The sequence below is a fragment of the Ambystoma mexicanum genome, chromosome 7p (assembly GCF_040938575.1).
Source record: "Ambystoma mexicanum isolate Mex_15411 chromosome 7p, UKY_AmexF1_1, whole genome shotgun sequence".
NCBI classification, from domain to species: Eukaryota; Metazoa; Chordata; class Amphibia; order Caudata; family Ambystomatidae; genus Ambystoma; species Ambystoma mexicanum.
Window position 1 is genome coordinate 51,827,286 of NC_090939.1, and position 27,542 is coordinate 51,854,827.

General features: G+C 45.2%; 1 protein-coding gene across 3 annotated transcripts in view; it reads left to right on the top strand.

Moving 5' to 3' along the window:
- Window positions 1-27,542, top strand: part of SPAG17 (sperm associated antigen 17) — a 1,712,709-nt gene that overhangs the window by 1,412,859 nt on the left and 272,308 nt on the right. For 2 of the 3 annotated variants that reach the window (XM_069635754.1, XM_069635755.1), the window contains exons 39-40: window positions 13,166-13,268; window positions 25,268-25,321. In XM_069635754.1, coding sequence (XP_069491855.1) covers window positions 13,166-13,268; window positions 25,268-25,321 — 157 coding nt within the window. The remainder of the gene's footprint in view (window positions 1-13,165; window positions 13,269-25,267; window positions 25,322-27,542) is intronic. The other variant, XM_069635756.1, reaches the window with a different exon arrangement.

Consider the following 27,542-nt stretch of genomic DNA (forward strand, 5'->3'; position numbering starts at 1 on the left):
TGTTTATCCTCCAAGACCATTCCAAGTTCCCTTATGGGACTTAAATTTAGTCATAAATTTCCTAATGGGTACTCCATTCGAACCATTCCACTCTTGTTCGCTGAGATTTCTCACTCTTAAAACTGTCCTATTGGTAGCACTAACATCTGCTAGGAGGGTGAGCGAATTACAAGCTCTCTTGTAAACCCCCCCCATACAATTTTCCATAAGGACAAAGTTGTCCTACAGGTGAAGCCTAATTTCCTCCCAAAGGTGGTTTCTGAATTTCATATCACTCAGAAAATTACCTTACCTTCGTTCTACCCTCCTCCCCATCCGGGGAAAGAGGCAGAAAGGCTACATAGGCTGGACCCAAGGCGAGCTCTGAGCTTTTACATCAACAGACTGGCTAGGATTAGGCAAGCAGACCAACTGTTTGTAGGATACTCAGGTCACAAGTTGGGACTACCCATAACAAAACAGACCATTTCCAGGTGGATTATTTTGGCCATTCTGGAATGTTACAAACTGGCAGGGAAAGTGCCACCCCAAAATCTTAGGGCTCATTCAACCAGGGGTATCGAAGCCTCTTCGGCTCTCCGAAGAAGGGTACCGGTCCGAGACATATGTGCGGCTGCCACATGGTCGTCCACACATACATTCACAAAATTTTACAACCTGGATTCCTCCACTAGGCAAGAGACCAGATTTGGCAAAGCCGTATTACATTTTGTTCATTCCTAAAAGGGATACATGACATTATTACTCCCACCTCCAATTACATGCCACTGCTATGGGATTCTATCAAAGATAAGGAATATGTCAGAGGACACAATCCCTTCAAAGAACAAGTTACTTCTGACCTTGTAACGTTCTTTCGATGGGATGTTCCTCCGACGTATTCCTTATCGCCCCTCCCATCCATCCCCGCAGTAATACTTCCCTTGTGGTTGCAGCTTACGCTCCTTCAAGGTCAATAACCAATTCAGGCATGACTTATCTTATGCTACAAAACGGAACTGAGCAACGGACGCCGTGCGTGGCTATTTATGGTCATGGTGACGTCAGTGCCGATACAGTGGCTGTCGAGGGACATCGACTCGGCGGACGTCGACGCGCAGCGCCCTCTACAGAGAAAACATTTCCGAGGCCAGCAAGCTGGAGACGAATTATCAAAGATAAGGAATACGTCGGAGGAACGTCCCATCGAAAGAACGTTACAAGGTAAGAAGTAACTTGTTCTTCTTTTATATATCCACTAAGGTAAGTTTAAAAAAGTAAGTACTAGAACATTCAATAAGCACATGGAAGAACCAATGCAGTATTCACAGTAAGTAACACACTTTTGTATAGTTTGAGAATGGCAGTATGTAATTGAAAAGGTAAGTAAAATACTTTTGGAAAAACTGTTTCAGATCAAATAAATGAAACAAAACATACACATGGTAAATAAATACTTTGCAGTATTTTCACAGAGGCCTTAGGCTTTAGGAGTCCATCCCTATCTAGTTATGAGTGTCTCAGTGTCAGATTGGAGGGCAAAACAGGTAATGCACAAGCTCTGGAAAGGCAACGGTTTCAGAGGACATCTTCTATAGCAAGGAAGTACAATCTTTGTTGGTAAAAGGGATTAGGGACTTGGTAGAAGGCTCCCTCAGGGCACATACGTTTTAAACCTGGGCGAACCGGCATGGGCGAACTCCCAAACAGACAAATCAGCACTCCAGCAACACAGGAGCAGCTAATCAACTCGAGGTAAGTTCTACCTTGAGTCTCACAGTGCCTTAGCAGTGAAGAAGAGGATGCAGACAGTCGCACAATGAAGCTGCTGCAGGACCCGATCACCGAATTGTTGGTCTTCTGACAAAAGAAGGGAATTTGTAATGGATTTCACAGCAGCAGTTGAGTGGAAAGGCTCCCTGCAAAGGATTCGTCATAGCTTCTCACAAGTCTGTGGTTTTGCCGCCCTTTTCAGGATGCCAGATGAAGAACAGTTATCGCCTGTTCGTTTTGCATTGCTTTCTCAGTCGAGCACTCTGATGAGGGGACTTTAAGGAGTGGACTCTTGCCTCTGGATGTCAAGAAGGAGTCCACCAAGGTTTTGGGAGGATTTGATCTTCTCAGGATGATGCACTGTACAATGCTCACAGGCCTCAGTCTATTGGTGGTTTGCAGCCCAGGAAAGTCGTAGCTCGTCGTTGGATGGCTCGAAATGCAGGTTGTCTCAAGACTGATTGGTCCCATCAGTCTAAGGGAGATAGCCATCCTCTTTGGTGTTCTCCTGATGCTTGGAAGGAGGGGTTGCACAGCAGCATTTACTCAGGCATATCCGGTCATCTGGCTGTGGCTTTGGGCCTCTCTCCTCTTCTTCCTCATCCTTTGTTCAGTTCCAATGGTCAGCTTGTCTTCAGCCTCAGGGTCCAAGCCTTTTATCCAGGAACCCAGCCAATTAGCACCCATGCACCTTTCAACCTCTGGGTTGTGGCTGTCCTTTAGGGAAAGCCAGCCCTCCAGTTGGAACTGGTTCCAGGCAGGCACAGCCGAAAACAAAGAACAGCAGAGTTTCGGAGTCCTCCCCCATTTCCTTTCCTCACTGACACGCTGGAGCCTGGGCGGGCTTCTCAGAGGAATCCCGCCAAAGGCAAAAGTCAAACCAGGACCTTCCCCACCCTGCACGGCAGAAGAAGGACCAAGAAAGGACTAGCAAACGAAAAATGGTGAATAGGGAACACTGTCATTATTTTGGGTCAATGGTGACCCTTCTGTGTACTACTGAGGCTGTAAGTACAGCCTGAGAGTATGCATTGCCCAAAAGTAGGTAGGATAAAACCGCTGCCACCAGCCATTCAGGTTAGCTTGTCACTGTAACCCAAAGGTTACAGGAGCAGTAAGAAAGGGGATACAGTGTAGCCCCTCAGCACTCCTCATATGGTGGGTGTTAATATGTAAGTGACCACGCTTCACGCTGATGCTTGTCTTTATAGAGAGGCTTTATTTCTTTAGTTCATCCAAGAGAAAGGCCCCCGGCTGTGGCTGTCCTCCTGCTCTCAATCCTCTCTCTCTCTGCTGCTAGAATGTGGAACATTTGCTTAATCATAACAACAAAGGTTCCTTGGTAACTAGGTTACAGGGCAGCAGCTGAATTGATGTGATTGTAAACTCAATGAAGTAAATGTAACCACCTCCTAACAACTCCCTTCCTTTTACCAAAATATAAGTATTTGCCTAAACTAGATAATAGATTTCATTGAACATAAGTAGTTCATTATTTACATAGTATCTGATACACCGCTATATGAAGAAATAATTAAATTGCTTTAAATACCTTGCAGTGCAGTTACAAGTTGTTGTTTACCTTTTTGCAAATTGCTATCCTCTCCTTGTTCCAGACCCCACCCCCTTTAACAAGCACCGAAGATCCCAAATCTTTAACAACTTGTTTGGGCTGTGAAAATATGGATGCACCTTTGCGCACCTTGGTGGGAAGTTTGATCTTGATCCAATCACCTTCCTCAAGACTGAATTCTCTACAAGCATTCTTCCTGTCATATTGCTCCTTGGATCTGACCCCAGATTCAAATATCTTCTCTCTCACTCCCTCCAGATCTATTCCTACGAATTTTGACCTTCCCATCCAGCCTGGACACATGTGTGAGTTAGGTTTCCTCCCTCTTAATAGTTCAAATGGGGATACACCCGTAACACTGTGTGGTGCTAGTCTATATTGGAATGTTCTCTCCATTATGGTCCTGATCCAGTCACCTCCTGTTGCTACCGACCGCAATTCTAATTGCATCCATGAGAGTGCGGTTGAAGCGTTCTACACACCCATTGGTCTGGGGATGATATAATGAAGTGGTTACTTGTTCTATTCCATGGTTACTCAAGAACTCTCTAAATTCCTTGGAAACCAATTGGGTCCCATTATCTGATAAACACTTTCTGGGGAATCCCTCTCTCCAAAATAATTGCTCCAAACATTTAATGTTGCTACTGCTGGATATGTCTCTTAGTGTAAATATTTCGGGCCACTTGGATAATAAATCTATGACAACCAGTACATAGGTGTCTCTCCCACCCTTGATATTGAAAGGCCCTAGTAAGTCTAAAGCAACCTCATCCCATGGAACTGTGGATGGCTTTCTAACAGTCATGGGTACTTTTTGAATCCTGAGACCCTTATTACCTTCAATGCAATCACAACAATTGTTGACCACTTCTTCAGTGTCTTTGTCAAGATTAGGCCACCAAAATTCTGCTCTAACCAAGCCTTTGGTTCTAGGCAGTCCCAAATGCCCAACATGAGCTAGCTCAATTATTAATTTTCTCATTTTAATAGGTACAACCATTTGATGTCCTCTATGTAAGTATCCTTTATCAATCCAGAGTTCTTCCTTAACTTTGGCAAACCCGCCTAAATCACCAATATAGTTTCTTATTCTGTTCTGCGTCACCAATGTTAAAACTCTCTGGTACAATTCATCCTCTGAACATGCATTGTCCCACTCCTCTTTCTTTACTGACTCATGAACCTGAAATATTTCAACACCTTTCTCACGAGTCAGAGGAGACTCCTCAGACACTGTTTCTCTCACTACTGATCTGGATAAGGCATCAGCAACTACGTTGGTTTCACCACTAATGTGAAGCATATCATATTGCAGGCCTTGTAGGGATGTCACCCACTTCATGATGCGTCTGGAGACTCCCTCCAGACCACCTTTGGTAAATATTCCTATTAGGGGTTTATGGTCTGTCCATACTGTGAATTCTCTGCCCCACAAATATCTTTTGAACTTTTCCACTCCCCAGACACAAGCCAATGCTTCCTTTTCTACCACTGAATATCTGTTCTCAGGTCCTTTGAGAGATCTAGAGGCAAATGCTATGGTGTGTAAGCCCTCCTGATCTTCCTGCATTAGGACTGCCCCAATACCATAGTCACTTGCATCCACAAATAGTAATGAATGTCTACTTTCTTCAAACGTTTTCAAGATGGGTGCATTGACTATAGCATCTTTAATCTTACCAAACTCTTCCTCACAAGATTCATTCCACTTGAACGTAACACCTTTACGAGTCAACATCCTCATGTTCCTTGACAAATTTGCCAACCCTCTAACAAACTTGCCATAAAATTCAACCAGACCTAGAAAAGATAGTATATCTGCTTTGGATTTTGGTGCTTCCATCTTGCGAATAGCTTCTATGGCCTTTTCTTTGGGTTTGATCCCTTCACCTGTAATTTCATGACCTAGATATTCAACTTTGTCAGTTTTTAATATGCATTTCTCTAACGATACTGTAAGGCCAGCCTCTTTGAATATGTTCAACACTCTCTCTAACCTTTTATCATGTTCTGCTTCATTTTTCCCACATACTAGCACATCATCCTGGTAACACATGACACCTCTCTCTCCTCCCAGTAATCTGTACATGACGTTCTGAAATACACTAGCTGCTGAAATCAATCCAAATGGCATTCTTATACATCTGAAAAGGCCAATAGGGGTAATGAAAGCTGTGAGATCTCTCGAATCAGGGTGTAATTCTACTTGGTGATATGCAGATTTGAGGTCAATAAGAGAAAATACTTTGGAATCAGACACCCCTGCCAATAAATCATCTATTCTGGGTAAAGGAAATTTGTCAGCCACTACATTTTTATTCAGGTGTCTAAGGTCTATGCATATCCGCAGAGATCCACTGCTCTTTCTCACTATTACAATAGGACTAACCCACTCTGAGGAATCAATTCTCTCTATCACCCCTTCACTTTCCATTTTATTCAATTCACTCTCTACATCTTTTCTCAGGGCCAAGGGAATGGTCCGTAATTTGGCAACTTTGGGAATGGCATCCCTTTTCAAACGAATTTTGTGCACAAATCCCTTCAAGCACCCTAATTTAGTGCCACTCATATGCCCTCTGGCCCCTTCCATAACAATGCTCGAGACCGATTTTCCACCGGATTTTCCACCTTCAACAGTCAAAACCTGTTCTGGGTGGCTTGCTTCAAGTCTTATCTTGAGCTCTGCCTGATCGCTCCAGGACAACAGCTCTCCACCTCTGTTGGCTACATGGATAGTCCCTAACGCCTTCCTGTCTTTGAATTGGAGCTCAGCTTCAAAGCACCCTAAAATTTCTATGGGCACATCTCCATAAGCATTTGCTCTGACTACATTCTCCCACAATGTACAACATCCAAATTTCTCCTTCCACACTTGCACACTTATCAAAGTATAATCTGCTCCACTGTCCATGAGCATTGATACTGGCACCCCTCCAACTAACACAGTTGCATATGGTTTCTTTTTCTTGACCTTCCCATCAATGGCATTGACTGAAAATATAACTTCTCTACCAGCATCATCAATTGATATAAATTCTTGATCTGCATTGACTTCATGTATTTGACTTGGGGCGGTATAAAAATTCCTACAGCATCTAGCCATGTGTCCTCTGACCCCACATTCATTACATATAATGTTTGATGCATAACATTCTTTGTCAGATGCTTTGTGATGTAGACTCCCACATCTGAAACGCCTCCTAATTGATGCACCTCTAGGATAACCAGAGTCCCTGCCACCCCTGAATGTAACATTCTCACTGGGCGACCCTCTGGTAGATGATCCTTGTCCCCATGCTCTGGTAAAGGGACCTTGGCGACCCTCAGGTCTCCTACCCATTTGCCAAGTGCGACGCGCAGTTGCCGCACCTCTCTGCATCACTCTCGAAACCTTATGTATGGCAGCTTCATTGTCATCAGTTTTGGGCTTATCTTGAGATGTATTATCCACTTGAAGCATTTGTATACATTTGTCTGTGTGTTCTATCATTTTCGCTATCTCAATTGCTCTATCAAGAGAAGGATTTCTTTCCTTCCATAACTCCTTCCTGATGTTATCATTAGAACACTTAATCATGAGTTGGTCCCTGACATGCTCATCTCGACAATGGTCAAATCTACATTTGATGGCTAAACCTCTAAGCGCAGTTACAAATTCCTCAATACAACACATCTAGTGTAACACTCCGTCCATTTGCATCCAAACTGTAATCAATATTGCTGCAGTGTTGCTGCTGCTGGGGGCCTTTTCTCCTTGATCCCATCCTCGTCGCCAATGTTAATATGTAAGTGACCACGCTTCACGCTGATGCTTGTCTTTATAGAGAGGCTTTATTTCTTTAGTTCATCCAAGAGAAAGGCCCCCAGCTGTGGCTGTCCTCCTGCTCTCAATCCTCTCTCTTTCTGCTGCTAGAATGTGGAACCTTTGCTTAATCATAACAACAAAGGTTCCTTGGTAACTAGGTTACATGGCAGCAGCTGAATTGATGTGATTGTAAACTCAATGAAGTAAATGTAACCACCTCCTAACAGTGGGGTGTGCTGAGGAGTGCTGATCTCACAATATAAAAGTTAGGAAGGATAATAAATATCCTCCTGCCCTTAGGAACATGAGTTCTCACAAGGAAAACGACAGAGAAAAAGGGAAGCCCAAGGGGGCCCCCAGCCACACTGCACAGAGTGCTGTGTGTAGCACAAGTCAATGGTGGATGCCGTAGAACCTGGAGGAAAACATTACTCCAAGAGAGATTTACAAAAGGAAATACAAAGTACCCCAAAAGGTAGGGTAAAGGAGGGAGTGAGTGTGGAAAGAGGTTCCCACTCACGCAGTGGAACAGACCAAAAATCAATATGTCCAGCGAAAAGTGCTGGAACACTCAACTTGCATGTGGAGGAGATTGTGTATAAAAATGAAAATCTACCCTAACGGGAACGGCCTCCAAAGCCATCTTTATAGTCGCAGTACCTGGCGGGGTAGTGAACCAGGTAGGCTGTGAAGGTTGAGGAAGGCAACGTTGAAAGCCTGAGAAAGACCAGAGGAAGAACCATACCCCCTGGCATTTTGAACTGTGCAAGCCTGAGGGAAGCCAGGGGTAGAGGAATAACCCCTGATGCTGTGAAAGTGTATGGGACCCGCAGATAATAAGCCATTGTAAAGGGGTCTGGGACCTGCATATAAGAAGCCAGTGTGAAGGGGTCTGGGACCCGCACATAAGAAACCAGTGTGAAGGGATCTGGGACCCACATAAAGAGAGCCAGGTGAAGGGAGTCATTCCTCCTGGTGTTTGTGAACATTGTGACAAAGACCAAGAGAAGGGTGTCATTCTCTTGGCATTGCGAGTAGCCTAAAGAGAACCACGGGAAAGGAGTTGTTCCCTCTGGTGTCTGTGAACATGGTGATAAAGGCCCAGAAAAGGGAGTCATTCCCTTGGCATTGCGAGTGAGCATTGTGAGAAGCCTGGAAGAGACCAAGGGAAGAGGATCAGTCTCTTGACATCTAGGTTTTGCAGCTGGAACATTGCTTTATTTGTGAACATTGTGAGAGACCAGGAGACTGGAGTCACTCTCCTGGTACCAAGGTTTTGAATCGGAGCTTTTTTTTTTAAAATTGAGACTTTTCAACCTGGAACTTTGTGTGCTGCCTTTTGACAAGAATTGGGGAAGGGAGACATTCTCCAGAAAATAGTCCTACCAAACTTCTGGCATAGTAGTCCGCTCCAAAGAAGAAGGGAGCTATGCTTCTGCATTAAGAAGGCTCACTTACCTTTTACTTTGCTTAGAGATGTAAGGGAAGGAAATATGTGTTGACACGGGACGGTGGACTGTTTAGTTACACACATTCTGACACACCCTTAGTATTTAGTTGAGGCAGGGAAACCCCTCTTAGTAATAGGGTTAGGTAAGGGTTTCCTTTGTTTTAACAAAATCATTTTCTGCCAACCACCATATCACCTGTGTGTGAGTCTTCTCCTTCTTCCACGCCCTTAAAAATGCTTACAATCGTCGATAATTCCCATCACACCTAGAACACCTGTGCAGTTGCCTGGAGGTGATACTGCTCAGCCAGTGTACTTCTTATTCCTCTATCTGAAAAACATTGGTATGTGCATTTACATGTATATAGTTACATTATTTTTTCATTCAGCGAGTGTAAAGTTATATCCAAAATGAGCTATAATCACTTTATTCTTTTAAGTAACTTGCAACTTCACTTGTCATTTGATGTCAGAAGAAATGCGTTTCATTCTCACTCCTTCGTATGCCTTTCCTGATACATAATGTCATTTCTGGTACCCGCTACAGCTACACCTCCCGCTCAGCGCGCGCTCCTTCCTCTTGAGCCTGCTCACGGTAACTGCTGCTGCTGCTGCTGCTTCTGCTGCTGCTGTGTAGTGACGTGGAGCGCAGCGACGCCTGCTTCCCACTGAGATGGGGTGCGGCTCCTCCACAGTCCGCGAGCCACATCGCTCGCACTGGTGTATGCGCTTGCGCTGTTCCCCCACAGGCCTAATTCTACAGGCCAAAACCACAATATAACCGCACAACATGTATGCGCATACTGCTCGCTACTTCGGGACTCGGCACAGCACTGCACATGGTGCACAGTGCATTTTACCACTTGCTATCACAGACTGCCGCAGGGGCTTGCTCAGATGCTGTTACAGGGACAGTGTTTTCCATCCTTGTCCTCATAACGCCATCCATAACCCTCACACATATTACATTTGTTTATTCTTCTACCGTTATGATAAGATATGGTCAATGTATGCTAAGAGGCGGTTCTCCTGCAAGGGTCGAATGTGGGTTCATTAGAGATTTTAGATGACCACATGTTTAAATGGGTTCACATTTGTGTATGTGGGTAGATGGGGGCGGAAGAGGGTACGACGCCTTTTTACATGTTCAAATGCTGTACTCTACATTCGCTGAATTGTACTTTATAAAAAAACAGATAAACAGGTTAATTGAACAAAGCCCTAGGCAGAGCAAAGTAGTGAACCATTGTACTTGAAGACAGGAGTTGGCATTCATGTATGATCTAATCTCAAAGCCAGAGGAAGTGGAACATTAATCTCTAGCTACTTCCGCACATTTCAATCAAAAGTCAATGCTTTCAACCATTCTAGCTTTCTGCTTCACTGTGGGTCAGACCTGGTGCAGATACGGCAGAATTAAACAAAAGTAGTAAGCTGCACTGTAGAAAATCCATATCCTTTTTATTTTGGCTATTTGATGGCGCTTGCACCACCTATAAACCAAATCGATTGCATGAGAGTACAGATAGGGAGAAATGGCATATGAGGGGGGACACACAGCTTGTAGGTGTTTGGTTATTTCCCACTGTCACTATTCACAAGGTGTCGTCACTTCTCCCCAAACGGGAGCCCTTTTCCATGAGGGTAAGGAGGTGCGGCCACTACCCAATAGTTCCCCTAGGAGTGGTTTAATGCTGGAGGACCTCATGGGGAAGGACTCCGCCCTCAGGGGACAAAGACGATCACCTAGGGTACAGCACATTGAGCAATGCCACTCGCTAACATTCCCTAGACCCCGTCCTCCATTCACAGGCCTTTCATCAAGAATAAACTCATGTATGTTTGTAACACATGGAATATAGCTTAAGCAGAAAGTACTGGGACGAAGACTTGAAGATCACTGACTGCTAGTACTGGTACGAGATGGCTCTGAGGAGGCATGAGGATCAAGTTGTCAACAGAAAGAAAGGACTTTTAAGATCCGCCAGGGCGGGACTGGCAACAATGTATAATAATAGAAAACAGACTAACAAACCTGCCAACCATAATGGAGAGGCAGTGGAGGTGGAAACCAGCAGGAGTTTCAAACACTGGTAGCAGACCAGAGTCTGAGGAGAACTTAGAATGGCAGCAAAGCGCTGAGGGAGTTCTCAATGAGTCCAGCTGAGCAGACCTGAACGCAAAGCAGCAGAGGAAAGCCTACCAGCACAGCAGAGCGCGATCCACTGTGGGACTGTTGTAGCCGGAGATGAAGCCAGGGGAATCGGTGAGAAGAATCCCAGTCCCAGGAAGTCCCAATGGTGTACCACAGTCCTTCAGAAGGTAACAGTAGGTACGACAGACCCAGAGAGGACACATGAGTGGACCCTACTAATTGTGTACCTAGCATCCAAGGACAGCTTTCTCCTGGCCTCATTTTGAACTGTGCAAACCGATACCAGGAGAATGGAGTCATTCTCCTGGTCCACAACTGGGAGTTGTGCTACTGACGTCGGGGGAAGGGAGGCATTCTCCCAGAACGTGGAGTTGGTAAAGGCTGTGTGGAACCCACAAGCCAGGGGAAGGGAGTCATTCTCCCTGGTATTCTTGTTGGAAGAGAACATTCTTTTAAACACTATCCAAGTATCAGGAGAAGGAAGACATTCTCCTGGCGAAGGATCTTTCTGTAGTTGTAGTGTGAGGGATAGAAGTAGGTTCTGACATAGGACAGTGGAGTTTTGATTTGGATGAACATTCTGCCTGACCCTTTAGTATTAGTTTTGAGGCAGGGAAACCCCTCTTAGAAGATGGGGATAGTGCAGACATTTGTTCTGCTGCACAAATAAATGTTTATAACCACCACATACCATACTTGTGTCAGCTTCCTTCTTCGACACTTACACCACTAATTGACCCGCCTATGGCCATGCTAATCCCTATGGCCATTTCCAACCAGTTCCTGTCCTCCCTGGCCAAAATTCCTCTTCATGGAACTCTTTGAGCTCACTTTTATCCGGCCTTACCATCAAGCTTTGCACTCGAAATGCCTGGCAGTGTTTTTTCAAAGCAGTCTTCTGAGAGTTAATGACTTAATTGGAGCTGTAAACCCGCCACTGCTCTAATAAAAATGTCTTTTCCAGGTTTGCCTTCAGCCACTCGATTTATAAGCACTATGCGTGTCCTTCGCTGAAGTCCTGTTAAAACAAACATTGGCAAAGCTAACAGTTTTGGCTTGTGTATAATTATTAGGCATTTGCCAGGCACTGCTATGACCAGGTAATTGCACCATTTTGCACCTGCTACCATTTAATACCACTACAGCAGTTCCTGGCAAGTGCAAGTGCTATTCCCATGCCCACAAAAGCCCAAACTATTGGCATTTCCAATGCTTGTTTTGCATGCAAGTAACATTTTATTTGAAGTGATGCACACCACAGTTACCTGGTGTATTGTAAAGGACGTTGCATATCGGTGTGTGTGTGTGCATATACAATGGAATTGTAAAATAGCAGCACACACCTTTAACCTGTATGGGAATTGCAGATCAACTGCAGGTACTGTTTACCTGACAGCCGTCACGGTAAAATGTCTCTGGTATTTTTGCCTTTGACCATCACAAAATACAATTGTATGACATTGTGAACGTTAAACAGTACATGAAATCACAAATACAACGGTAACGCTTTCCATTCTGAAAAAGAAACACCCTGTACTATCCCATGAATTCAGGCAATAATTCCAGACCTGCTGCCTTGATTCTTCAGAGCACAGTACAGGGAAGGCTTTGTCACGGGCGTGTAACAGGTACAGCAGAGACCAGTCTGACCAGGATGAACACAGGCTCAGACTGCACTATTAGGCCAACCTGGCTTCTGTAGATGCTGGTGACTTGTGGACTTATTTGTGGCTGGGCTGCACAGCTGTCATATTGCCTTTTAACTGCCACACTCCACTTAGCTTTGCAATTGGTAAAATTACAGCACGGCTAAGGCTGGCGACAGTTAGGTCTCACCTCCGCGATAAAAACACATGCGTGTTACCTTCACAGTTTCCCTTGTTTTCTGCTGGTCAGAGCAACTCTTCATTTCACACTACATTTGTATGTTGCTTTATAAGATTTTGGCACAAAACCTCTGTGGTTCAACCCCTTAGCTGAGGTCAAAGCAGGTTGCTGTGAAGTGAAGCAGCCTAGTGACCGGCAGAATGTTGGTGGGCGCCCTACACGTCACTTACAGCTAATGTACCCGAAATATGGTGCACCTCCTCTGTTGGTGCTATTGCTTCTGTCTTTCATGCATTTTCTCTCCTAACTGACCTCCCTCCTGCTGTCTCCTTTTGCAAGCATACCTCTCTGTCCTCTTCCACGTAAGACAGCTTGTACGTCTCAAAAGTCCGCCATTTTGTATCATTTTGGCTGGTATTAGCTCCTGTATGCTTTGATTTCCCTTCTATAAGGCGTCCTGTACTAGCTTGGAATACCGACATTACCCCAGCTGAGAGGCGTTCTTGTTGAGAGTTGTACACTGATGCTTAAGCTCTTTCTAATGTTGTGTGCCTTCACTTGTGATTGTCGTTAACACCACCTCTCTTTCCATCGCAGGCGATCTTGCTGAGCTATATGAGCGCACTGTGGCACCAGAGCCAGAGCCTCAACCCACCATGGCTCAACCAGAAAGAAATTCAGAAGACTGGGAGAGCGACAGGTGGGCGCCGGCACACAAGCGGAGAGCTTTGTCTTCATGACCAGTGGTGATGGCTGAGGTGTAGTTTATATTGGGATCATGTCAGTATAATGGCTGAGGTGTAGTTTAAATTGGGATCATGTCAGTAGGATGGCTGAGGTGTAGTTTATATTGGGATCATGTCAGTATGATGGCTGAGGTGTAGTTTATATTGGGATCATGTCAGTATGATGGCTGAGGTGTAGTTTATATTGGGATCATGTCAGTATGGTGGCTGAGGTGTAGTTTATATTGGGATCATGTCAGTATGGTGGCTGAGGTGTAGTTTATATTGGGATCATGTCAGTATGATGGCTGAGGTGTAGTTTATATTGGGATCATGTCAGTATGATGGCTGAGGTGTAGTTTATATTGGGATCATGTCAGTATGATGGCTGAGGTGTAGTTTATATTGGGATCATGTCAATATGATGGCTGAGGTGTAGTTTATATTGGGATCATGTCAGTATGTGGCGATTACGCAAAGCAAAGAGAACACTATTGATATCTTGCTCTTTCCTCAGCGTTTCCCTCAAGCCATGCCAGCAGCCCTTGCACTCAGGGGCTGTTTCTGTATCCCTACAGCCCCCTACCAGCACTTGACACCTGGTGTCTGCACTTAAGCACGCACTTGCCACCAGCTGGCCACTCTTTTTATTTATTGTTTTATTTATTCTTACTGTTATCCGATGTACTGCACTGCCTCCTCCCTCTCCCCCCCCCGCACTTTTCCCCTCCGCCTCCCCTGCACTTGCGCGATCTCAATGTCATCTGGCCTAGTAAGATCGTAGTCTCTGTTTTCCCTCTGTTCCACCCCCCCTTGCCTTGTCGCGCCTTGAAACACTTGTGTATAGGCGCGTTATAAATGCCATATCCTATCATATTATATATCATATCTGTGCTCTGGCAGGGTGTTTGCTCTTGTCCCTGGTCTTGGATTTTGCCACTCCGGTTCTCCAGCTTCAAAGGTCTGTGCTGCCTCTGCATGCTCGGTGAGGCCAGTTGTTCATCATCCCCGGCCCTCTGCTGTTGAGGGCTCTTGCGGCTGACCTCTACTCATAGGCACACACAAAATGTTCCCCTCTTCTTCACTGCGACCAAGGCCTTTTGTCTCGAGCATCAGCTGACCAGCCCTCCAGCAGAACCTCAGCCTCACTGCCTATCTGCGTTCCCCTCTTGGTCTGTTTGGCTGTGTGTCCAGGACACTCCCTACTCCTTCACACACCCTTCTTCCACTGGTGTCCCTTTTCTAAGCTCCATTGTTCCAATGGCACTGTATTACTTATGTAGTATTCATTGCTTGCTTTTGCAGCAGCCAGCATACGGAATTCTGCAGTGTTAGTATTGAAAAACAGGAATCTTTCCTCCTAGGAAGCAACTATGAATATCCTAGACTATGAGAACAAGAGAACAAGCAAGGATTATAGTGTTCCTACATGGAAAACAGCCTTTCATCTGGTCCATATGTCTTCACTTTTATTTATCCGACTTCTACATTCCTATTATGAGGAAGATTCCTGGGCTCAGGATTTAGGGGAGGGGATTATTCTTAGTGGGGCCAGACATGAAATAGAGGTTTCTGTAAACTCCTGCCACCGTCCTGCAGGTCTCACACCACACTCTGCGTTTGGGCTCTGTCCCTTTCAATTCGTGGGAATGAGTGGCATCTCCATTCTTAATTTGGGAGCACCTTCTATGTAAAATGCTAGCTATGACACACAAGCCTCTCAAACACTGCCCCAAGATACTTCTTGCAAAGTTGTCAGGCTGGTAATATCCACATCCAACGCAGGAGCTGCTGAGTCCCACAATCCCACTAAGATGTCTAGCTCACAACTAAACTGAACAGCTGAGTACTAGACACCCCTGGGGGGAAGGGGGAAAAGTGGATAAAATAACAAATCAGACACTGGATCTTCTATCTTCATCCGGTCTCTGCATGAATGAAAATTGTTAAGCATTAAATAATATTACAAACTAAACAACTATTATTTTATGAATATCAACAATCCTACCTGAATACCCTCTGCAAAAAGCCCAGAGGATGATAATTATTTCTATATATTTTTTTGGTTTTGAAATAACTCCAACTCTTTTACCCTAAAAGCAAACTTTGGTGGTCATGTTTCATAACTGTGCTGCTGAAAACCAATGAACTGAATGTCATTACAAGTGACTAAACTGATGGAGGTTCCTTGTGGAAATAAATGAACTTGAAGAAAAGAAAATGTGTTTCCAAACAATGTCAATAAAACTGTGAACACAAACTCCAGAATGTCTCAAGAAGATGAGTCTTTTGAATGAAGCACACTTGAAAAAATAGTTGAAAACACAGAAATAATCTTTTGTTTTCCTTAAAATGATACTATTTCCTTAATCAGTTCATTCCATTTCATTTACCTCTCTTTATGGAAATAGTTCAACAACCAAAGGCAATACCATTTAATGTTGAGTGCAGTTTTAAAGTAAAGTTATTCCTCAAAAACGTCTTTGCATGTAATGAGATGCATTTGGAAGATTCCTCATATAATATGGTAAACAAGTCTTATATATTTTCCTCTTAGTTAAAAAATACCTTGGCTCAAAAATAAATATCCTTCTTGGTGCTGCTTTTAAAAAACAAGGTTGCCTGTGCAGTCATTAACTTTAATAGCCTTTAAATATCATGTTTTCATGACTTAATCTCTGATGAATGAGTTTGCCATGTAAAAACACTAGCTTCACAACACGACGTCTTTTAATCCTTGCACTTCAGAGGAGAAAATAACAGAAGATAAGGCTAACTTTGGCAGTTCATTTAGATTAATTACATAAAAACTACTTAGCTTATTTTTTGCTTTAGAAGACCTCTCAGCATTTTCTTCCACAGGGAAAATTAATTTCTTTAGAGTAGATGTAACTTGAATGAGTTGTTTCTTTTTCTTTTAGTGTTGAAGATATTTTCTTAAGAGTTTTCCAAGGCCCAAAACATAGGAGATAAACAGAAACATGACCAGCTCAGGAAACTAAACTAATGAAAGGCAGTTTAGAATGTTGGGAGTCACACCATTGTCAACCTGCCACCCAATCAGAACTCCTGCCTCTGCCCTCCATCTTGGCTTGGGGTATCTGCAGTACTCTGAATATGGAAGTTGAGGCCCAACCATTTTAACAGTGAAAGGACTATATTTAGTTTTTAAACCTAACAATGAAATAAACAAAGAACATAAGGATAATAATTCTTTAATTACCACCTATTTACTATGGAACCTGACAAAAGTTCAACAAAGCACAGTCTGCCAGACTCACTCGGACCTCCAATACGCACCGCCTCTCTACCCTGCGATTTAGACTACAAAGATCGGGTGGTCAGACTTTCCCAGTCATTGCCACCAAGAATTTGTATGCCCTCCCGTTGACTCCAAGATCAGAACAATCTTTCTGGGTTCAAGAGACCTCAGGGAATTGCATCCCTTAAGAACGTGTCACTTTGACACTCAACCTGCCTCAGTCTTTGCACTAAAATGTTTCTTGCTGTTGTAATGTTGTAACTCCTGTAACCAGCGACTTGAGGCCTCCGGGTTTAGTGTGAAATTATGAATGGTTAAATAAATAAACATGCCTTAATGTAATATTGAAATTCCCACCACCCATGTATAGTTTAGAAAAGATCACTCCTCCTAACAAAGAAAACCTAAATGATCCATTACAAGTACCTAAAACTATAAGTGATTGAACTTAATTTATCACATATCTGGCAGTAAAAAATAGAAATCTGCTTTTTTCAAACGGACAGGGATTGACTCATTTGTAATCCGTAAAGAGCTGATTAGGTAAGCAAGTGCACACATTAACTCAGTTCACTTAACCTATCTCGCTAGTGCAAGAACTCAAATTCAATATGGAAAAGAAGGAAAAGCAATAACCAAAGTAGACCTTGGATACAATATTATTGGCACAAGAAGAAATGATGACACAAGAGGAAACAGAATTTGTTTTGTGATCAGTATGGCAAGTACAGATTTCTGTGATGTATGGGAAGCATATAAACCCTCTTGAGAGGTAAAATGTGCAACATGCCCTGGATATTGGGTGAAAAAGAAAGTAACAAAGAAATTAAGGGAGGGAATTAAACAATTAGAACAAGAACATTTAACTGTTGGGAGGGTTTTCTTCCCAGAGCGCATTCTCCAGGGGAACTGTAAGCAGTTTAGGCAAATACACCCTGGAAATACATACATGGCAACACCAGACGTACAGAAGCTAATAATTATACTGTTAAAATGTGGGCGGAAGATATAGAAGGGATTAAATTAGATCTTGAAATCATTTGAAGGATGTTTGAAATATTATGAAGAATCGTATCAGGAGAGGGAGAAGGGGCTGAAGGAAAATGAAACGGAAATGCAGAAGCTTGCTAAATATAGAGTAAAGCAAACGGATAGCTGAAGATTTGAACTTACAAGAAGCAGAAATTTCACAGGAGAAAGTAGAAGCAGCTTTACAGAGAACCAAGAATTAAAATCAGCATTGATTAACAAACTTGTGAAATTGTTCAATGGAGTGAAAAATTAGGGGTTAACCAGAGTCCTGGAACTTGGAAACAAATGAGTCTTTGTTTTCCTTTTTTTTAAAGAAGGGATGGACCATTGGAAGTGCAAAGCATGCTGGCCCATTTAAATGATTCCAAAATGTAGGCATCAATACTGTGAAGACGAGTTGGGACTCTTATATATTTGATATGTAATGAACAAAATAGCTTTGTTCTAGTGAAAAGCTATTGTGATCACCCTATGGACATTCTAGGTATTACTGAAGATGCAGACAAAGCTTTCAATAAAGTTTGATGGCAGTTTTTAAGTAGGTTAAGTCGAGTACTTTTAAGGCGACACACGCGGTGGAGTGACGTAACTCTGCTGCGTGTAGGTCAATAAAGGGGGTCTATCACTTCAGCACCAGTGCGCCCATGGAGCCCGGACAAGATGCAGTGCATCCTGTGTACTCTGTTGGCTGGAGGGGTTCACAGGGTGCCTGATGAGCATCACAGCACAACACAGTATTGGCAACAAGGTCATTCTGCTGCTTGAAGCCGCAGGAATCAGTGCAGCAGTGATTTTTCGAGCGTGGCTCGTTAGCTTCATGCCGTGGGGTCAGCGAACATAACGCGGATGCCCACCATTTTGTGACCACATGGTGGAGAAGGTTGCGGCTCCCTCGTAGAGTTCCTGTGCGCCTCCCATGTAATTTTTGGAAACCCAAAATCATGTACAGGGTATTTTGTTCACCTGCAAAGGAGAGACTGGTGTTTCTGGACCTTTACTCATCGAATGACAAGGTGAAGGGAAGGGAGAGGCCTAGTAAAGAAAACTAAAATCTTCTTTATTCAAAGTGATCAGTGGACTGGGAAGAGCACAGTTACTGATCTGTATTTGAACACTGCTTGGAGTGTGGCTTGTCAGCGTGCTCAATCTTTGGGGGATTCTTGAACTCCTTGGGACTCCAGTGTGAGTCACGGCCCCGGAGGCTGCAAGGTTTGCTTGTGCGCTCACCAACATGAACAGCCAGTAAGAAGGGGATGCAGCTGGCGGAAATGCGCAGTTAGGGCCAGTAACCCAAGTGGGAGTCCATGTTCCGTGCCAGCAGGGGGCACTAACACTGATGCCCGAATATGCGATTTCTGGGCCCCCATCGAGCCTAGGGCCAAGGTGGAAACTATGGGTTGACTGTCTGGACATGTATTTCAGGGCCATGGGTGAGATGAGGAGAGCAAGGTGGCCACGCTACTGTACTCTGCAGGCCCTGTTGATCACATTTTTCAGTCTCTGCAACCGGTCAGTGACTCTTATGTGGAGGCCAAGAATGCCTTGCGCTAACTTTTCATGCCCTTTGCCAATGCGGTCTATGAGCGTTTCATCATGTGCAGTGCGTAACAAAGACACATTTTATGGTCATCTCCGGTGCATGGCAGTCTCGTGTGCTTTGCATAACTAACAGTCCATGATCAGCAACCAGCTTATACTGGGCTGTTTGTCTGGGGAGCTCAGACATCAAGTGCTGCATGAACCGGGCCTCACATTACCTCGCATACTGGAGCTGGGTCGCTCTCATGAGGTGGCAGAAGTAAGGGTGTCAAAGATGGACACGGCTATTCGGCCAGGAAAGACAGAGGAGGGGTGTGTCATTGCCCGAGGACAAGGGGGGAGAGGTGCTCGTTAGCCAACAGGTGTCCCACGAGACTGAGTCATGCCTGAAATGTGGGTACAACCTCCTGCGGAATGTCCCTCACAAGGGAAAGCGTGTTGAAAGTTCGGAACAGTGGACCCCTATGCATGCATGCATGTGAAGGGCGCCGGTACCGGTGGTGGTACAGAGAGGACCGCTCTGGGCAGGATTCATCTGGCAACAACGCCTGCCCAATATAGCCTTGGTGGACCAGGAGGAAGAAAGCCGAGCTCAGGAAGTGAAAGTGGAGGACGATGAGGAAAACATTTTTTCATCTCCAGTGTAAGTGCACTGCGTGCGAGCACCGGAAGACAACCTGAAACGCCTGGTCTAAGTAACTGAGTCAACAGTGCCGGTGGACAAGGAATTGGACAATTTGGTGTCTTTAGACATCATAGAGAAGGTCAATGGGCCCACTCCTTAATTGTGTCGCCCATAGTCCTCGCTCGCAAGCCAAAGCAACCTGACTTTGGTCAGAATATGTGTAGACATAAAGCTACCAAACAAGGCGATTAAGCGCAAGAGACACCTCACACCCACGATCAATGACAACATTGCAGATTTGCAAGGTGCCAAGTTCTTCTCGAAACTGTACTTGAGGGCAGGGTACCACCAGGTTGTGTTGCATCCTGACACAACATCCTTCACTACACATCGAAGGCCTGACCTTTGGTGTGTCCTCGGCGGCAGATGTTTTTCAGATCATCATCCAAGGAGCCCCGGCAGATCTAGACGGCATTCTGAATATCAACTACAACATCATGGTATTCAGAACAGAGGTGGAACACATGGAACAACTGGTGAAGTCCCTGGAGCGACTCCAGGAGCTGGGACTGACATTGCACAAGGATAAGTGTGAATTCTTGAAGACTAACATCAAATTCTTCAGGTTCATGTTTAAAGAAGGAGGGGTGTCCCCCAGATCTTCACAAAGTCAGACATTATGCAAGCGAGATCAACGGAAAATGTGACTGAAGTCTGCAGTTTTTAGGGATGTTGACCTACTGCGGTCAGCTGATCAGGAATTTGGCTTCAAGGTCAGAACCCCTGCAGAGCCTCATCAGAAAGGATGCTACGTGGCAGTGAGGCCCGCTAGAGCAGGCGGAGTTTGAGGACGTGAAGAGGGCACTCACGGCAGAGGACACCATGGCCTTTTTTGACCTCCTCTCTCCCATCAGGGGTGGTACTGGACGCCAGCCCATTCAGTCTAGGCATGGTCCTCATCCAAAAGGATGCCCAAGGGGAGGTAAGGCCCATTGCCTATGTGAATAGAGACCTGTCGGAGACTGAGCAACTTTATTCCCAGATAGAACTGGAAGCTCTCGCAGTCCTATGGTGATGATGGTATTTTTGGCTATGTGTGCCGGGCCGGCCAGTGACTGTGGTGACAGACCACAAGCCACTGCTGCCGATCATGGCTGGATCCTCCTCGAAGCCCCCTGCACGGATTGAGAGGTGGATGCTGGCGCTCCTCGAATATGATGTGTCATTGGTGTATCACCCTGGAACCAACAATGAGGCTGAGTACCTCTCAAGACATCCGTGATGTGGGGTTGAAGAAGGAGAGAACATCAGTGTGGATGAGGCTGACGAGCATGTGGAGTTGCTCGTTGAATCTGCGACCCAAACTCCATGTCCCTCAAGGACTTGGAGAGGGCGGCAGAGACAGAGGAGGGTTTCCAGGTACTCAAGGAGGCACTTCAAAAGGAGGGAATGGAGGTCGGTGGTGTAAAGCCTAGGGCAAAGAACCCAAAAGGCGCTGACAACATTAGAATTTCTATGGAGAGTGAAGGATGAACTAATGTTCGTAGAGTTGGGGCTTCTGCTTTGCAGGGACCGCATTGTGATGCCTACTGGCAAGATTCAGCAAGTCATTGGCTTGGCACACCACGGACACCAAGGCATGGCCAAGACAAAAGCCAGGCTGCGCCAGAAGGTGTGATTCCCTGATCTCGAAAAGAAGATGAAAGGCTTGGTCTCGGCCTGTGTGTGGTGCCATCAGAAGCCCCTAATTGAAGCCATGCCCGGAGGAACACAGCCCTGGGAAATCGTAGATGCAGACTTTGGGTCCATTGGCAGAGACGTTCATTTCCTCGTGGTGATAGATAAGTGGTCACGGTACCCTGAAGTCGAGTTTGTCCGAGTCGGTGTCATTTGACAAGGTAGCTGTGGCTCTCGAGAAAATCTTTGCCAGCGTTGGGTTGCCCCTCACCCTGTGCTCGGATAACGGACCACCATTCCAAAGGACAGTTTTGCGCAGCTCATGGAGGAATATTGGTTCCGTCACTGAAGATCACACCCGTCTGGCCGCATGCGAACAACGAGGCAGAGCGAATTATGAGGACCCTCAACAAAGTCTTCAGAATCGCTCACAGACAGGGCCAATGCCTGCAGCGGGTACTGTACCAATCCCTGAGGGAGCACAGAGCTACCCCTGATGCATCGACCGGAGTGGCCCCAGCGGAGGCACTATTTCAGCGATACCCGAGGGGCCTGATGCAGGCATGCGGGAGCCAGCAGTGATGGATGATGCCCACGTGGAATGGGAAAGAAGGACAAGGACAGAGGGTGAGAATGTGAGAAGAGGCCGATTACAGCATCAGCTAAGCCCTGGCAATGAGGTACTGGTGAGAAACTGCCACCCTCAGGGCACGCTCTCCCTGATTTATGAACCCAACCCCCTGGACGTGGTTGCAGTCAATGGCTCAATGGTGACGGCATCAGATAGAACTGTGAAAGTCACCCGGAACGCAAGCTTTTTTAAGAAGTTCGGGGAGACCAGCCGAGGAGAGATGACTGTGAATGACAGGCCGGAGGTGACCCTGAGGAGAGACTGTGACAAGGTGCCCGACGGGGGCGTTTGCGCTGGCCCCCCGCCAAGTTCCCTGGGCCGAAAGGACGCAGGTGAGGAGAGTCTGAGCAGGGAAAGGGGGAGAAGATATCCCCAAAGAGTGGGAAGGGGAAAGACTGCCCACCTCCATGACTGTATATTGGACCCCTGAACCTGCAAAGCCTGTCCACTGGACCGAGTGGGGACGTGGGTGCCTGTTCAATAAAGAAATGGGTAGGGGGGGCTAATGTTTTGCAGTGAAATGTTATTACGGTTAGATGTTTATACCTTTTTATACCTCCTGTTGTGTTCTTATGAAAAAAGGAGGCGTGTGGTGTCTATGCCTTTAAGGAGACACATGTTGCGGAGTGACGTAACTCTGCCGCGTATCGGTTAATAAAGGGGGCGTGTCACGTGAGCGCCAGTGCGCCCGTGGAGCCCGGACAAGAAGCTGTGCATCCTGTGTGCTCTGTTGGCTGGGGGCCCACGGGGTGCCTGATGAGCATCACGGCACAACACAACACTACCTTAATAAAAAAAGATCTCTTGGGAGTTTAAAGAATCTATCACCTTTTACAGATGCAGCACGAGCAGTTAAAAAAGCGAATGAGTGGCAGCAACATCCCACCCATCAGTTTCACCTGTGCCCAGGGACCAGACCCACAGACTCCAGAGCCACTCTGGTGAAAGGGGCAATGCCCATATGAACCCATCCTTGGAATAGACCTGTCCGTTGGTTTAGCGCCTAGCGTAGAGAAGAGGAAAAGTGGTGCATGTGGCCACCCTGGCATCTTATCTGCGTCCTGAACATAAACTGATGATCTCCACTGCGCAGCATAAGTGCAAATACAGAGCAGTAGACAACACAGATATGGTACTGCAGCACACCCGGAAATGGACAGACTAAATCGCCTTGTTGGCTCCTGCCGGCTATCGATATCTGCTTCCTGTCCAGCTCTGTGGTGTTACGGTAGAGGATGACTCGAGGCCTCAGCCATCTACAATCCAAGTACTGTGACCCAAGCCTGTAAAGGGAGGCACAAAGGGGCTCATTTCTGTTCAGCCGCAACGTAATTAAAATGAGTAAAGGCCCTGTATAAGGGTTTTGTATTTTTCATTAATGTTACTGCCCATTTTCAACAATTTGCATGCTGCAGAGGAGGGGTAAATCCTAAATTATGATTTTGCCTCACCCTTCCTCTCTACTATGCAAATGCACCAGCCTTTGTGCGTGCCAGTATGCAATTTCCTGCTGGCGCAAAATGCTTTGAATGCAAACGCAACATGCACTCCCCCCCCCCCCCCTTGTGGAAGAGCAAGTGGCCTGGAGTCTAGAGTAAATTACTTCGCAACTGCCAGAAAGGGTATAAAAGCCACATGCCACATTTGTTGTTTGTATGAAAAGGCAAAACAACAATCCAACATTACAAACCTTCCAGTAAAGTCATGGGCCAGCTCAGAGTCCAGCAGAGTGCCTCCTCTCAGACCCAGACCTAGGACTGGCCAAGGAGCATCAGAGACCAGCTCTCTTCCCAGATCCATCTGCTCTCGCTGACGTACAAGGCTGTACTACTCTTCTAGTTGGGGATTCCCTCTGTTCTGCCATGGCGCGCCCCAGGCTTGGTTTGCACAGGGGTATACATCATATACATATTTTACCAATTAACCACAATAATATTTAGATAAAGATAACCATGGTTATATATATATATATATTAAACAAATGCCAGTCAGCTACTACCACAATACAATAACCCCCTCCCTTCCCACCTCTGAGTGGTCAATCTCTCCATATGGCTCCAGACATTTCCAGTTCTTGGTGCATATCTTTGTGGCACAGGTTGCTGTTTAATCAACAGTTTGAGGCACTTATTGCCTAGGGTAGTCTTTTACATTAACCCATTCTGCAACCTTAACGATTTATCAGCATCAGTCTGGTTAACACACAAATATGTACAGACTTTAGCAATTGGAGTTAGGATTTTCAAAAAGTGTTATACATGGAAACCAAAGTTGAACAATTGCAGGCTCCCACGGTCTGCTGTTTGTCAGCGGTTGCCTGTGCCTTCGCTCAGAAAGACCCCAAAGCAGCTGTAATTGGGTAGGTCCATTCACATGGTCATCTGTCTAGATGCAATCTCACTAGATGATGTGCTTGACCATATGTTATTGTTCCTAAAATCATTCCCCAATTCCCTCTCCTTATCCCCATGCAATAGGGGAAACTTGGGATTGGTAACTGTATCATAGAACTGTGCAAAGCAACTGCAGAAGCTTTCCTCATGGTGTATGTGCCATCCACTCCACCCCCCCCCCCAATCAAATCATGGTTACTTAACCCTGAAATTCATACTTTGTCATTTCTTGTTTGACATTTCTGCTTGATTCTAGCTATAGAACAGTGTGGTGTGCATGGTGTATGATGGTTAACTATGCACAGTTGCACAGTGCCATATTCTAGGTACTACTAATATCTACACACGCAGAAGTATGACTTGTGGACGTTTTGTTTTTATAACCACTTCTCAGTAAGTTGTATTCTGAGTGGGTGACCGGACAAAGCTTCCAGTAGGTTATGGTCTCTATCCTTTGCTGTAGAAGGGTAGAAAATGACCAACAATTAGCAGTGGAGACCAGTCTACAGAGCTGCAGGCTGGCTATGGGCAGAATCAGCAGCCACTGCAGAATGAGTAGCACACAAGCCAGGATTCTTCAGTTTATAATACATACCATGCACGTGAAATTCCTGTTCATTTTTGCATGCTTGTGTGTGTGTGTGTGTGTGTGTGTGTGTGTGTGTGTATCTACTTATTGTACTTCTCCCTTCATGCTGACACGTGCACCCTCTACCCCTTGAGTGGTATCTGCCTGTGCTTTTCTTTCTGGTTTATAATGCTGTACATTGATGAACATGCTATTGATTGCCTCTCTCTTCTTTCCTCACATGCAGACAGGAAGGAGTAATGGAGGTATCTCTCTGGCCAGGAAGGTTAGAGCAGGAGAGGTAATACTGTGTGTACTGTAGGTAGAGTAGTGTGGAACTGTGCACGTGTGTTACCATGCCTTCTGTTCAGTTGCCAAACTCAGGGTTTGAAATTGAGGAGAGTTTGGAGAAATTCAGTTTCTGCTTGCAGCCTAGAATAGCCTGGCTAGCTTGACACCAATAGCTACCAGGAGCAACTTATGGCTCCCCAGCCACACTGATGCCAGACAAACACACAAACCTTATGCATTTGGTACAATCTATAAATAAGCATCAGGACACATCTGACATTTAAAGCCTAGCGAGTCATAAATAATGGGCAAACTGTTATGTGGCAGTTCGATTTGCAAACACTATGTACTAGCTCCTTGTTCCCTAGTGGAAGCTCCAGCCCACTGGTTAATCCCAGATACCCAGATGCTGCTTTTAGCTCCTGTTTTTCCAATCTTAATTTCGATTCCTGCAACCAGAGTGAGCAATTCCCATAAGAAGGTAGTTTGGCATAAGGAGAAGGAGACTATTTAAAAAGGCATGACTTAAACTGACTCAAAAGGAGCTACAGGAGCTCAGTGGGGGGAAATGGGGGCAAAGCCCTCATGCTCATTGGCCTGCTGGCCAGTCCGGGACCACCTGTCATCCTTTCATACTTGACAACAGCAGTTAGATCCTCATACAGACCCCTTTCTCCATTCCTTCCCTGCACTCCCATTCTAGGCCTCTACCCCCATCCCTCTCCCCCCCCCAGTTCCCACCTACCTCTCTCGTTCGCAGAAAGGTATTAAGTTTACTTAAGTCCGTCGTTTATAGAGCACACATGTAAAACAATGAGGGGGAGAATACTTTACGACTTTGATATGGGCTCTCTTTCTAAAAGAAAAGCCCAGGTGAGATGAAACATTTGAATGCATCAGAGATGAGCCAATTGCTATTTCTGTAGCCTAACATATATACAGCGTTGCAGTAATCAACTCTGGAGGAGGTTCAATCATTAAGAAGGACCATTCTTTGAGGCATCAAAAACTATTCAGAAGGCAACACAGGGTAGACAGAAGAAAAACAGAATTGGTTTTTGACTGAGAGCCCAGAATCTAGAATGACACCCAGGTTGAGTACCTGGAGAATTGAAGTGGGAGAGAGGCCAACAGTTTACAGCCGAAGACAATCCTTGCAAAGCTTATGCTTAGAACCAAAGGTGATAACATCTGTCTTGTAAATGGTTTTTAAGCATCTTCTCTGTGCTGTTCTGCATACAGAGACTAAAGTCAGAGCAACTTTGCCAAGGCTCACTCCAATTTGTGGAGGAAATGTGCGTCACTAACTCCCATTTAAAGCGAAAGTCCATATGAGTGAATGATGGCTGCAGTTTTGCTTAAGTGAAAAGCATGGGTCCATGCATGTAGTGCACGCATTCAGTAAGAGCATGTTTTCTTACTATGGCGTGATATTTTTACTGGACATTTATTACGTGGCTAGCCTGGCATAATTTAGTGCAGCCAGTCCAGCTTTGATTTTTTACAGTGACATGGCACTTTGTACTGGACATCAATGGTAAAGCAAGCATTGTAAGTGTTATTATGTGGCTAGACTGGCTTACATGTGTTGAAACCAATTTGAACTTTTTTAATTTTTGGCATGGGATTTTTAATGGCAAGCTAACAGGACTATGTTCTTACAATGGGATACTGGCATTATGTGCAAAGCAAAACTGGCATTACGCGCAAAGCAAATGTGTATGTTCGTGAATGGTAATACTGCCATATATTGGTGCAGCGTGCATGGAAATGTATCGACATAGGAACATGAAAATGTTTTTTATACTTATACAGCCATATATGGTTGGCAAGGCATCATGAAAATGCATTGCAAACGCTCCCGTGCACTGTTGGCGACACCTATTGAATTTCTCCATGAATTACCATGCACAACAACATTCAGACGGCAACAGCAGTTCCTCCTGGTTCTGAACCTATCCTCCCATCACTAACCTCCTGACCCCCTTTTCTTCCAGAGTCACGAGAGCGCTTGGAGACTGCCCGTGGGTGGTAGCGGTGCGTGGTATAAATCAACACAACATACAAAACTGATTACAAGCTGTGGCTGACGTTTTACCCAATTTTTCACAAAGTGTACTTTATCATGCACCATTTTAACCCATTATTCAAAAAGTATTTGCAGGGGCAACCCCCCCAAATCATCTTGGTTGATTCTGGGCTCCCTCGTTGCACTTGGTCGCTCACACAGA